Source organism: Typopeltis vanoorti, chromosome 4 (assembly GCF_054136105.1).
Source record: "Typopeltis vanoorti isolate ZY-2024b chromosome 4, IOZ_Tvanoo_1.0, whole genome shotgun sequence".
NCBI lineage: Eukaryota > Metazoa > Arthropoda > Arachnida > Uropygi > Thelyphonidae > Typopeltis > Typopeltis vanoorti.
Window position 1 is genome coordinate 92,162,026 of NC_143552.1, and position 14,720 is coordinate 92,176,745.

At 37.2% G+C, this 14,720-nt stretch overlaps 1 protein-coding gene across 1 annotated transcript in view; it reads left to right on the forward strand.

The window, feature by feature from the left end:
• Positions 1-14,720, forward strand: part of LOC150107495 (uncharacterized) — a 1,121,546-nt gene that overhangs the window by 804,812 nt on the left and 302,014 nt on the right. Inside the window, exons 62-63 of the mRNA XM_090392112.1 lie at positions 3,243-3,471; positions 14,286-14,512. Of these exons, the coding sequence (XP_090248238.1) occupies positions 3,243-3,471; positions 14,286-14,512 (456 nt within the window). The remainder of the gene's footprint in view (positions 1-3,242; positions 3,472-14,285; positions 14,513-14,720) is intronic.

Below are 14,720 nucleotides of genomic sequence, written 5' to 3' on the forward strand. Positions count from 1 at the left end.
ATATGGGTAGTAAGGCTTAGTACTCGGTCCATACAACTACATTGAATCCCAAAGCCTGCTTGCTCAACAGGAATAACTTCAGATATTTTTGGCCCAATTCTGTTAAGGAGGAGTCTCTCAAGGGTCTTATAACAGCAACTGAGGAGTGTAATTGGGTGATAGCTCTCTGCTTGATCTTGAGGCTTGTTGGGTTTTAATATGGCTATTATTTTGGTTCTCTTAAAGGCTGTTGGAAGATTTCCCATCCATAAAATGTGAGAAAAGAATCTTGTTAGCCATTGACGAGCATTTTTTCCACAGTTAACCAAGAATTCAGGGTGAATACCATCAAAGCCCGATGCTTTGTTGGTTTTTATGTCATTTAAGGCCTGTTATTTCGTCTGTGGTAAATTCTCTTGAAAATCTTGGAATTGTCAGCTGCACTTTGTCATAAGTTTCTGACTATTTGTTTAACCTCCTGTGTGTGTGTGTGTGTGTGTGTGTGTGTGTGTGTGTGTGTGTGTGTGTGTGTGTGTGTGTGTGTGTGTGTGTGTGTGTGTGTGTTGATGATCTCCAGGGACTCTAGACAGTGAAGTTATTCTACAGGCAATTTGATCTGGAGTCATGTCACCAAAGGATCTTTACGAGTGATTGGGTTACTTCCACCTAACCTGTTTATTATGCTTCATGCTTTTCTATTTGATTTTTTAAAGTCTAAGTCCTCTGTAGTTTTTATCCACTTTTCTCTACACTCATCATCAAGCTTCTGGAGTAATTCGTCAGCTATGTCACAGTCACCAGATTCTAAATGGACTTGGTATGTTCTTCACAGTCTTTATTCCAGCCAGGTATGTATTCCTTTCAGAACCCCCCCCCCCCTGGGATATATTTCTTTGCTGTTTATATGACTGCTCCAATGAATCTGTTGTAGTTTTCACTCACAGGAGGTATCCATCTTACTATTTTATCCAGTTCTTGTGAAAAATCCTGCCAGTTTGCTTTTCTAAATTTCCATCTTGGTCATGGAATGGACTGTATTATTAGTATTTGTATTCCTACTTCTACCAATACTGGGTGATGTTGGCTGTGTGGAAAATCTTTAAGGACTTGTCTTGTTGTATTTATCGGCTGATTTTCAAAACTTCTGCAACAAAGCAGAGGTCTGGGTTGTATTCCCTCTTCTATGCTGTAGCCGTAAAGGTTCCTTTGTCCTTTGCATCAAATATTAAGCTAAGATTGTTTTTCTCAGCCCAGTTTGTTAATGCTTCACCATTTCCATCATTAATTATTATTGTAATTCCACATGGTGGTGTGATCGCCGTTAAAATCTTTGGGATATGAAAATATAGGAATTACTTCAGGTGGCCATTCTACCAGGGGAGGCTTATAGATGTTAACCACTATGAGATCTTCAGTTTTGGCTATGATAATGTGTGTATTCTGATTAATATGTGCTGATATTAAGTGGGCATTCTCTGTATTATTGTGTACGTAAGTTGCACAGCCATGAGCTTGGTGATGTGTAGCTCCTAGTATAGCGTACCCTGCAATTTTTCCTCTTGATTTCAATTGTTGTTCATTATCTGTGTCTCTTGAATGACAGCTATGTCTATATCATTTTCTCGAAGGATTTTTGAGAAATATTGACTTTTAGCAAAGTTGATTCCTTCAGTGTTGAGTTGGCAAATCTGGAAATTAGCACCCAGTTTTCTTTTCTTGTGGTCCTGAAAAGGACCGTTTGGTGATGTAGATTGTAATTTCATGTGTCTATAGCCAGGAGATCGTTAAGATAAGTCAGGCTGCCAGCAGTCGCTCTAGCTCATTTAGCATTACCCAGGGTGCACCACATGGAGGCAAGCTAGGAATACACCCCATTTGGCAGTAAAAATATCTCTTTAACGTTCTCACACAATGAATCAACAGAAGTAGGGTAACCAGGTGCATTGTCTAAAATCAGCAGAGCTTTAAAATCAAGATTGTTTCGATTGCAAAAATTCTCAGCTGTTGGACGAAAATAACTTGTGAACCATCTTTCGAACAAAGTTTTAGTAATCCATGCTTTCTTGTTAGACTTCCAAATAACATGAAGGGAAGCTTGATTAATGCCTTTGAGGGCTCTAGGATTTTTGTGCCCTATAAACTATCATGGTTTTAATTTAATATCACCTTCAGCATTGCCACCTAATAGAAGAGTCATTCTATTCTGAATGTGATGTCATTTCATTAAATATTTGTTGTGACCAACAAATATTTAATGTCAATGAAACTGGCCTTTTCTGGCTGCGATTTCTCTGATTTGGTCAGAAAAGTCTTGGAAGACATTTGCTTCCAAAAAAGGCTGGTGTCATTGACATTAAATATTTGTTGGTTACAACAGCTCCCTTCTTCTGCAAATTATTCAAAGATTTCTTCAAAATCTCTGGATAATTTGCATCCACCTCCTTATCTGCACTTGCAGTTTCACCTGTGATTAGAACATTCTGTAGGCTATTTCTCTTTTTGAAATGCTCAAACCACTCAGCACTAGCATGGAATTTTTCTTTTCCGTCATTGATAGCTCTTTCTTTCAAGGTTGCAAAGAGACTTAATACTTCTGATTTAATAAGGTCGATGATCTGTTTTTGGTTACAATCTTCGATCCATGTAGAAAGAAGTCTCTCTAATTCAATCATTATATTACTTTAAAATAAAAAAGTAAGGAAAAGAGTTGCAAAGAAGGCACAAGATATGATCAGAAAAATGCATGTAATTAGCAGATGACATAAATTTTGGTGGTAAATTTGGAAAACATAGTATACATGGAAATAGTATAGTATGCCATTAAAAAATACCTTTGTAAAATGTTTTAAATCAGTAATTAAATTATTTCATCCTAGTGAGTGATTTTTAAAAATCACTTAAAAAGAGTGAGCCATAAAAAATGTATAAATAGAAAATTTTTAAAATCTGTAACATTTATTTTTAAGATGTATATAGGCACACTAATCAAATTTTAGAGGCACATTAATTGCATTTGGGTATAGAAAAAAAAATGATGCACTAATCGGAACACATTAATTGACGGATTACTGTATCTAATAAACACCAAATAAAATATATGCATTGATAAATGCCTCATAATTTACAAAATTAGGCATTTGAATTAATCTCTTAAAAATTATTATCAAATAAATGCTATTAATTGCAATCTTTGTTTAGTTAATGTTAGTGTATTAAGTTTTTGAATGGCAGTTTTTAGAATAATTTTAATTTCATTTTTTTAGTTCTCTGACAAACTAGAAGGCATGTTAAATGTGCTAACTTCTACTGCTGACCAACTGCATAATGCTGAGCCAATATCTGCTCATCCAGAAAGAATTCAGGAACAGATAAATGACAATAAGGCAGTACTTCAAGATCTTGATAAAAGAACTACTGCATTAGAGGCAGTGAAAAAAGCTGCTGATGATGTTATTGGAAAAGCTAGTAGCATTGATGAACCAGCTATTAGAGGTATTGCCATTATTGCAATTACTTTTTATGAGTTTTTCAATCCATCCAAATAAGTAAATTCATATGAATAAATATGTTGAAGTATTAACAACTTTTGTTTTTAATAGTTTTAGTTATCTGTGTATTTTATCCTTTCTTGGCATTCATCAATCTTTTCTTAACATTTATAATTTTCATTCATAAATTCCTTTTTTATCTGTCTCCAAGAAAAAGTATAATACTGCAAAGCTCCAAAACTCAAAAAAGGATATGATTAAAAGCTTTTCAAAGACCCATCAGAGAGAGGCATCTGTATCTGTTCATGAAGGGCCTTCCAGTGATGGTATTGACTGACATTTTTCATTTCTCTATTATTTTCTTCTAGTATTCTTTGCCTCTTTTTATTTTTTTTTTTTTAAATCTCCTATCTTCCAGACTACCATCACTGGAACTAACATGCTATTGCCATGTTTGCCATAAATGCAACCTGTGGACATCCAGAAGGGAAGATTCTTGTGGTGTGCATGTAACAAGATAGGAGTCTTGGATGGCCTTAACAGGATCAATTAGTAAGTGGGCTTGCCTACAGGTGTCAACAATGAGAGTAAGTCTCTTTCTCTTTGCCCTGCTTGCTGTCATGGCATCCATAGTAGCCCTGGCATTCCATGTGACTAGCCCCAACCAAGTTCAGAAACAAAGAATTAGAAACAAAAAAAAATCTCTGAGACACATAAAAACATATCATCCATTTTAATCATACATGCAACAGGTGACTGTCTAATTGGGAAAATGTCATCATTCTTTATCTAGAAAAGTTTAGAAGTGTTTGCAAGATACCAAAGTCTGTTAAAAACAGATTCAGGAGATATCCTGAATTCCTGAAAGTGTATTCAGGAGATATCCTAATAAAAACAGATTCCCATAAATGTTCAGAGTATCTCTTTTGAGCATCCTTTTGGGGAAATACTCATAATAAACCAAGAACGTTTTTTTAAGAGGAATAATATCAGAGTAGTACTTCCTCATGTGGCACTTCCAAACAAGAAGATTTGTTCTAATAAAAGAATAAAGAGTGACAGCCATTAGAAGAATTCTCATGCATAGGAATGGGGTGAGGTTGTTGTGTAGCGGTTTTGTCATCAGTGTCCAATATGACAGTAAAGAGTGTGAAAATAAAGATTGCTAATGCAAAACATCCAGATGCACTAATTGTGAGGGAGAAACGCTCAGTATGCTTCCAAACATGTCAAGAAAGAGATTCAAAAAATCAAGATTCAGCAGAAATATTCTATCAGGAGGCAAAGAGAAAATATACCATGACAGCAAAATCTAATGGAAAACCATCTTATGCTGAGAAAGTAAAAAAAAAAAAAAATGGAAGGGACATTAACACATATGACTATATTATTATTATTATTATTATTTGACACCTCCAGGGAGTCCAAGGACTCATTGAAGGAGGGCACGTGCTCTACAACTTTCCACTACTCAATCCACCAACTGACCAACTATACCAATGCCATCTACCGCCGACCACCACCACTAGTATTTCCACAGACACACACAAACATCCATACCCATGGCGGGATTCGAACCTGCATGTAATCAGGAAAATTACCCTATACAACATCTATTGGGGCAATGTCAATCACAGTTACCCCACAAAACTTTAAACTTTTCTATAGCTGTAATATTAGAGTGGTACCTCCTTGATGTTCTGATAAAAAGAGAGATATTCTGAACTTAAGGACCAAGGAATGACAGCCGTAAAGAAGAATACTGATATGTAGGAATGGGCATCTGCTTCCCACCAGAAACATCATCCTTATCTCAACAAACCAAAACTATGAACATCTGTCAAAGAAGGATATCAGAACTGTCCTTCTTTGACAGATGTCATACCTCACCCTGTCGCAGTTGGAGGATTTTGGTATTTTTCTCATACAGTCTTTATCCTCATTTTCTTTACTGCCATATTGGGCACAGATGACAGAGCCATGACAAGCAATATGTGAATGACTATATTTCTCTCATTTAAAACACCAAAAAACTCAGTCTTTTAAATGACAGAAATATGGTCATACTGCCTGTCATGGTTCTGTCATCTATGTCCAGTATGGCAGTAAAGAACATAAAGAAGGATAAAGACTGTATGAGAAAACACCAAAATGCTCTAACTGTGACAGGGACCACTTGGCATACTACTCCTGAGCATCATCAAAGGTAGAAGAAAAGGAGATGTAAAAAAAAAAAAAAAAAAAAAAACCCAGAGAATTGAATCACATACCAGATGGCAAAGAGGGACTATACCACAACATAGCAACATCTGCTAAATCTTCTTATGCTGAGAAGGCAGCTGTAAAGAAAGTGTCAATCTGTACATTGACACGTATGTCAATCCTATCTTCTCACAACTGCAACATCTCTGAAAGATATGACATTCCCACTATCTTCTTTGAGCGAATGAAAGAGAAAAATTGTTATGAACATGCAGAAAGTAGTCCTCTAAATGAAAATCCTCTTATTAAAAAAATGTGCACCTCAGAGGATTAAAGTCATGCCTTAAGACCATTTATTAGATGGTCTTGAGGCATGACTCAAGACTGTCTAACATTTCTGCTTCCTATCAGGAAGCAGAAATGTTTCAATTTGTTTTTCAAAAAATTTTCAATATTTGTTTTAACTTCCTATCAGGAAGTTAAAACAAATTAATAAACAAAGTGCCTTAGAGGAAGCAGAATTTTTCAGTCTTTGATGTTTTTCCCAAAGAAGAAATTGATGGATACTGGCCATCCACAATTTAAAAAAAAAATAATATTAAAAAATCCAAGACTAATGAAAACAAAACCTCACAAGTTTGGAAGCCAGATGATACCACCAAAAAGAAATGATAGAAACATTCCAACAATGGAATTGTCGTGGATTCCAACAAAGCATAGACAACATCAAGGCTTTCTTGAAGAAGTATAAACCAATATGCCTTTGCCTGCAAGAAACATAACTGAAACTGATTGATGATCCAGCTCTTCATAACATTACCATCATTTTTAAGAACAAGGGGAAAACCTTCCCATAGAGGAGTCAGCATCATCGTGGGCAACCATATCCTTTACCAACAAATTAACACCAGTGTAGAAGCAATTGCTATCAGACTCTCAGACAAAAATATAATAACAGTATGTTGCAGATATTTCTCAAGATGATCCTGATGATGTCACATTGCAGTTATAATCATCCTTACTTTTAATAGGGAACTTAAATGGACACAATACTCTGTGGGGTAGTGCCTGAACAGACATCTGAGGAAGAGCTCTTGAATGCATGCTTGACAACAACAACAATCTCTCTCTCTCTTAAATACAGGAAGCAACACTTTCTTCCATATGCCTACCTGAACATTCACTGCCATTGATTTAACTATCTGCTCACCCTCCATTTTTCCCATGTTTAAGTGAGAATCTGATGACAAGTTATCTGGGAGCGATCACTTTCCTGTGATATCCACGTTTCTGCATAGACTACCATGTACTACATCACAGATATCATAGTGGAAACTCGAGCAAGTTGACTAGTCCACCTGTTCTTTAGCTGAATTTAGTTCTGTGGTGGTTGGCTCATCTCCTATGAGTAATGCAGTGACATTGCATTACACAAGCTACCACAATTCCTAAAGCATCAGGTCATGTTCCAAATTTCCCTAAGCCATTGTGGAATGATGATTGCCCCCAAAGTAGCTCAGAAGGAAACTTGGAGTATTTTGACATCATCAGGACCATGTACTACATCACAGATATCATAGTGGAAACTTGAGCAAGTTGACTAGTCCACCTGTTCTTTAGCTGAATTTAGTTCTGTGGTGGTTGGCTCATCTCCTATGAGTAATGCAGTGACATTGCATTACACAAGCTACCATAATTCCTAAAGCATCAGGTCATGTTCCAAATTTCCCTAAGCCATTGTGGAATGATGATTGCCCCCAAAGTAGCTCAGAAGGAAACTTGGAGTATTTTAAGAACCCCATAACAACAAACCTGATTGCATTCAATCTTCCCTGAGCTCAGCAAGACACCTCTTTTATCAGAGTCAAAAGGAATCCTGTATACATGGGTTGTGGATTCGCTAGTTGGTGGATGAGTGGCGGAGATGGAGAGTTGTGGAGTGGGTGTCCTCCCTCTATGAGTCTTTGGATTCCTTGGAAGTGTCACATAATAATAATATCTGATATACATCCTGCATAACCAGAGCAACCAACACTAAAGACATCTGGAAAAAAATCCAGAAAAAGAAGCTCTGTCCTTGAACATGTTAGTAGGACAGTTGCTGATCAAACAGTGATTGCCAACACACTTTCCAAGTTCCCTACCCAAAAAAGTAAAACAACAAATCAGATTTTCTTCAAATGTCACTGAATAATGCAACAGGCTATTCATTAAAGAAGAAATCTCCTGACCAACTTATATATCTTAATTGTATCCCCACCCTCCTATTCATGAGGCTTTGCAATTTATATTCTTTCAATCTGTCTTCATACTCCATATTCCAAACATCATTGACCACCTTTGTGAATCTTCTCTGGAACCTTTGTAACATATCCTCATCACCATGAAAACCCAGTCACCAAATCTGTGCACGATAATCCATATAGGCTTATGCAATGGAATCATAACCTCTTTATTTCTGTGCATCTAGGTTCTCTGCATCATTGCCATTATCTGATGTGATGTCTTCACAACTTGTGCAATGTGGCCCCTGAATTTTAGGTCCTTGTCCACTACTACTCCCAGATAGATCTCATCTTCTCTACCTCCTTTAAAGTTTCTCCACCAATTGTATACTTTGCATCCCGTCATTACTTACCAAATTTCAAAACCTTGCACAGTTCCAATTATCTACCCTTTTATACAATCTATTCAAGTCCTCCTGAAAGGCCATAACATCTGCTTGAACTATTCATTGCTCTCCCCAATTTTGCATTATCTGCAAACATTTGCATACCCTTGTGGCACACTACTAGTGACTTCCTCTCTCAGGATACTGCATTCCCATATACAGATACCTATCTGACAGCTATCATTGATCCAACTCAATAGTCTGTTATCCATTCCCATCAATTTCAGTTTTATTTAATAGTTTGGTGATTGGCAGTCTATCAAAAGCTTTTACAATATTTAAGTATACCACTGGATGTACAACACCCTTGTCCATTACATTTTTCACCTTGTTATAGTACATAAGTTAATTGGTAAAACATGATCTCCCTTTAACAAACCCTTGCTGACAGTCACAGAGAATACTGCTGTTTTCATCCTATTTCTGTATCATAGTTCTCGCTATTCTCTCTAATGCCTTAGCCACAATTCTGGATATACAGATTGGCCTATAATTTGTAGCCACAGCCTTATTACCCCTTTATGCAGTGGAACAATTTTACCTTCTTCCCACTCTCTTGGGACCTATGCTGTAGTAAGACTCTTGTTAAACAGGCATGCCAATGCCACTGTAAATTCCCTGGAACATTCCCTTAAGACACATGGTGATATGGCATCAAATCCTTTTACTTTATTGACATCATGCTTGTTTATTTCCTGATATGCTGTACCACCTGCTCACTCACAATTAAGCCATCCTCTCCTATGTCCTCTAGATTTTGAGTTTTTTATGATTTCACCCTGATCAGGATGAAACACTCTTATAAATTGTTCACTGAATATTTCAATGATGCTTTTGTAGCAGTTTCAGTTTTACCATTTTCATCCATTAACATTGTCTTACCATAATAATTCTTTCCTCTACGTGCCACATATCTAAAAAAAAACTCTCTAGGGTTTTTCTTAGCCTGATTTTCTCATTTCTGCTCATACTATAGCTTTTCTGTTCTTACCAACTGAGTGTCCTTCCTGGCCTGCTCTTTATACTCATGCAATTGATTGTGACAATTATTTATCTTGTGCTGCCTCCATAGTACCCTATTCTTCCAAAATTCATGCTTAATCTCTTTGTTCATCCATTTGACACTTACTTTATTTAGTATTTTGACCTTCAGAATACATTCACACATCAATGTCATTAAATATTTTTTGGTCAGTATCCATGCAGCATTTTATTATTATTATTATTATTACCCAAGATCCCATGGAGTCAAAGACTCATCTAGGAGGTCCTTTTATCAAACTCACAGCTCATCATACCATGCTTTAAACACACTCAAATTCTCTGCAGGCACCAGAATCTCAGGCAAGGCATTCCAATCATTTACAACTCTGCATGAAAAAAACCTGATTCTCACTCCCCTACTCACACCCTCTTTATACAGTTTCCAGGGATGACTTCTCTCCCAATCTCCCACTTTTTTCTGTAGAACTTCTCCAGCATTGATCTTATAACAACCCCTTACTAACTTGTAGATCTCTCTCTCATATATCCCCTCTTCCTCCTGTCCACAGACTCTACAAATTACATCTTCTCAATCTTTTCTCATACTCGACATTCCAGAGGTTAGAAATTACCTTAGTCAGTCGCCTCTGGACCCTCTCCAACATCTCTTCATTCTTATGAAAACCAGGTGACCAAATCTGGGCACAACAGTCCATGTGTGGCCTAATCAAAGCCTTATACAATGGAACAAGAATCTCCCTACTTCTACAAGTCAGTGTCCTCTGCATCATTCCCAGAAGCCTTTGTGTTGTCTTCACAATTTTGGCTATGGTTCCCCAAAATTTCACATCCTTATCCACTATCGTCCCACAGATCTCTTATTTCCTCCACCTCCGACAATATATCCTCACCAAGCATAAATTCTGCATCCCATTTTTGTTTTCCAAATTTTAAAACCTTACATTTTGCAACATTGAACTCGCATCTCCATTCTCATGCCCAATCACTCAATTTATTCAACTCTTCTTGTAAGGCCACAACATCTTCTCTACTCTTCATAGTTCGTCCCAACTTTGCATTGTCTGCAAACAACTGAATATCTGCATCCAAATCTTCACCAATATCATTAATATACAAGTTAAAAAGCAATGGCCCTAAAACAGACCCCTGAGACACACCACTAGTAACTCCTTTTCCTAATATTGCCCTGCATTTACTCCAATCAATGTCATCCTTCCATAATCATTCTTTCTTTTGCTGGCTACATATTGAAAGAACTCCTTAGGATTCTCTTTGGCTTCATTAGCTAACTGCTGTTCATATCTCTCTTTAGCTACCCTCACCAACCAAGTCACCTGCCTTGCCTGGTCTTTGTAGTCCTCATGGAATAGGTTATTTCCACTTCTCTTATGCTACCTCCATAATGCCCTTTTTCTCTGTATCGTATGCTTAATCTCTTTATTCATCCATTTCACACCTACCTTATTTAACCTTCTCACCCTTGGAATACATTTAGACATTGCATCTACTAGATAGTTTTTGAAAATCCCCCAATTGATCTCTTTTCCAGCTAACTCCCCATTCCATGCTATGCCTACAAGCTGTCTCCTGAGCTCTTCATAACCAACTCCCCCCCCGTAGTTCCACATATACCTTTTCTTACAGAGGTCCTCACATTACCTGAGTGGTTGCCAGCAGTTAAGAATCATTCTCACTTGGTCAGTGATTTGATACTTCATTTATAATTACATCCTCCGATGAGATGACAAATCCAAGACCCTCAATCCTCGTGTGCCCTCTCTTACATACTGTCTGAGGTAGTTATCCCTCAAAAACTCAAGAAACTCATTTTCTTTACTTCCAGTTGCTATCTCATCATTCCAGTCTATATTGCCATAATTAAAATCGCCCATAATGATCACTCTTTTCTTATTTGCTTGGCTAATTTCATTATACATTTCATAGTCACTACCATCCGCATTTCCTGGTCTATAACAACATCCAACCAAGTATTTTATTCCATTCACCTCTATCTCACACCATACTGCCTCAAAACCATTGGCACTATTTCCCTCTTGGATCTCTACTTTGTATGGACATAACTCTTTCTCTATCATCAATAGCACTCTTCTCCTCCCTTTTTATCCCTTCTATCCTCACGAAATACATCATATCTTTCCATCTCTATTCCTGTCAGGATGTCGTCCTGATCTAACCATGTCTCACTTATTCCAACAATTTTTGGGCGAACAGACTCAATTAGTGCAACCATTTCATCTTCCTTGTTTCTTATACTTCTAGCATATGTATACAAACACAACAGCTCATTTCTGGATCTACAGCTAGTTCCACTGATACCATTCACTCAAAGTGATCTCTCCATGCTCAACTGGGGCCATTTCCCTTTCTGCTTATTCATTTTAGAACCCTTTTCAATTCCAACTATTTCCTCTTGATCCCAGGTCATCCCATTCCTTTACTGTCTACACATGCTCTCACCTCCTCTTGGAGCATCCACCTTTCTCATGCTGTGTACTCTTGTCCACCCTGAGCCTCCCTGTTTCCCTGTTCATCTTGCACACCCATTCTCTCATTTTCCATACTCATGCCACTTACGTCCTCATTTATAACCACCTCTTCAATCTCTCCTGCTCTTCCACATCTCTTCCACACCACTTGATCTGATTCATTCTCTATACTCACTTCTCTATCCTCCAGCAACAGTGTCTCCACATGACTCACTCCATAACCACTCAAATGCAGTCCATCGTTCCCATACAGTTCACTTCGTCCTTCAAACTCATTCCACACATTAACAAATTGTACTCCCCTCTCCTCACACATTTCAGCCCACATATCATTCATAATCCTTGCTCTCCGCCTCATCTCACCACAGTCATACCTAGACAACATGCTTTCTACCCTTCCTGTCACACTATTCTCTTTTATCCATCTAAGCAGCCTCCTGATATCCATTCTGACCTGCTCTTTGTCCTCTGTCAAGTATTTGTATGTATTAAAAACCATCAACTCCTTCATTTGCTCCCTCCTCATATCCAATGCCTTAATCACTCTACTAATTTTACTGTTTGGAAAAGGCAGTAAAATGGAAGGCAGTAAAACCTCATTTTACCCTCTGCATTTATCTTCCTCTTGCTTAACACAACATTCCATGCTATGGCCCCAACCTGTTTCTTAAGCTGATCAATAATAACCAAAAATAAAATTAATATGGAAATAACAGATATGTGTGCCTCTCATTTTTAGATGATCTTGTGAGAAAGTGATGTGTGATTTATTCTGTATCTTTTCTATCTACCCGAAACATTCCAAACTAGAAGATATCTGAATGGTTTATGTCATCTCCTTTATATATCTTGTATTGAAAATATAAGATGGTCTTCTTGCAGAAAAGCTTTAATGGAATAAATAGATATGATTGAGATCTGACAAAATGAATACTAATAAAAAAAGTGTTTACCAAAGAAGAGAACTTGTGTTTGGTTCTCATGCCATGTCAAATAGTCAAAATGTAGTGATAAGCCTTTAGTATCCTTCTCTCTCTCTTCTCTCTCTCTCTCACACACACACACAATCTCACACACACACACAATCTCACACACACACACACACACACACACACACACACACACACACACACACACACACACACACACACACACATACACACACACACACACACCACACACACACACACACACACAAATGATTTCAACATTACTCCAAGGAAGTAACAGATCATTTGTCCATTCCATATGCTATAACAAACATAAAGTATAGTTTTGGACAACATATTTGCTTTCATCCTTCAAATTTGGTAAGTTAGAAATGGCTTACACCAAAGTGTATAACAAATGTTTGGTTCGCAGTAACTGATATTCTGCCTGTAGTCCAACAGTGAACTTGCTATTCATAAATGTTGAGTTCTAACTTATAATATTCAGGATTTGACTGTTTGATGTGGCAATGAGAAATTTTGCTTCAAGGATCTCACTCCAAACTATATGTTGACCATAACTTTTTTTCCAACCGAGGCTCAGCTCATAGACTTGAATACTGCACAGTGTGGCTCATTTATGCTTTATAGCCTGTTGTCATGTTTCAGAATCTGGAAATAATAGGTAGTGCACTAATTCAAACAGCATTAGCATTCTTTAATATTCTATGGGCTACAACTCTTATTTGAACACTTATGTAACTCACTGCATCAAAACAGTGCACTTGCAGACAGTTCTGCAAGTGACAATCTAGAATTTTAATTTTCTCTCTGGGAGAGACTTCTTAGCAGTCATTTCTTATTTATTGTATCATCTGGTGTCTTTGACCTGTTCACAACATCGATTACTGTTGACCTTCAGTTTCAAGCAGTTTATGGTATGGAATGGAATGATTTCCTTTCATCCATGCAGATGGTAGGGGCAACTATTCTACCATACTAGGGAAGTGACTATGAGGAAGGTGGTTTCCTGTTTGCCTTCCTTGCAATGCTATGTCCTATGGCTGTATTCTGTGTGTTCACGGGTCCAGTTTGTCTGTTTGCAGGATGAAAAACCCCAGAATAAACTGGGGGAAAACCTACTTTCCATGTCCAAGACCGGCTAACTTGGCTATGGCTGAGCAAGATCCTTAAGCTCCTCATGTCTCCAATGGGAATCGAACCTAGGACACCCCCTCCCCCAGGCATATGGTTGCAAAGCACATAGCCACTAGGCTAATTTGTGGTAATTGATTTTGCAATATTATCATTCCATAATATCAGTTACTATTTCTAATATCTTGCAATAGTAGACATGAATATCAAAAACACGGAAGAGTTGGGACCATTAATCTAAGCCTAAAATGTTCAGCTAGGATACTAATTTTTATAATGAGGAAGTTTTAATAAACATGTTGTAGTTGAAATATTCCACATAATTCTTTTTTTTTAACTATTTATTTAGATATCAAACAAAAGCTGGATAGACTTAATGATCTTTGGGAAACTATACAGACAGCTGCTCATAACAGAGGAAAATCTTTGTATGAAGCCTTGGTTGCTGCTGAAAAGTTCTGGGATGAGTTGACTGCTGTCATGAAAGCTTTGAAAGAATTACAGGAAAATCTGAATATACAAGAACCTCCTGCCTTAGAACCTAGTGCTATTCAGCAACAGCAAGAAGTTTTGCAGGTAACTTTTCTTACGTCAATTTATATTTGAATATCTATATTACTTAGCACTATTCTGGCAATAATTGAACAAAATTATTATTATTATTATTGTTACACCCTTCATGGAGTCTGTCAACTCCATGGAGGGTGTAATGAACCTCTCACTCATCGTGAGAGGTTCATTCAATTGACAACATATTTATTGTACCAAATCCTAAAATCCTTAA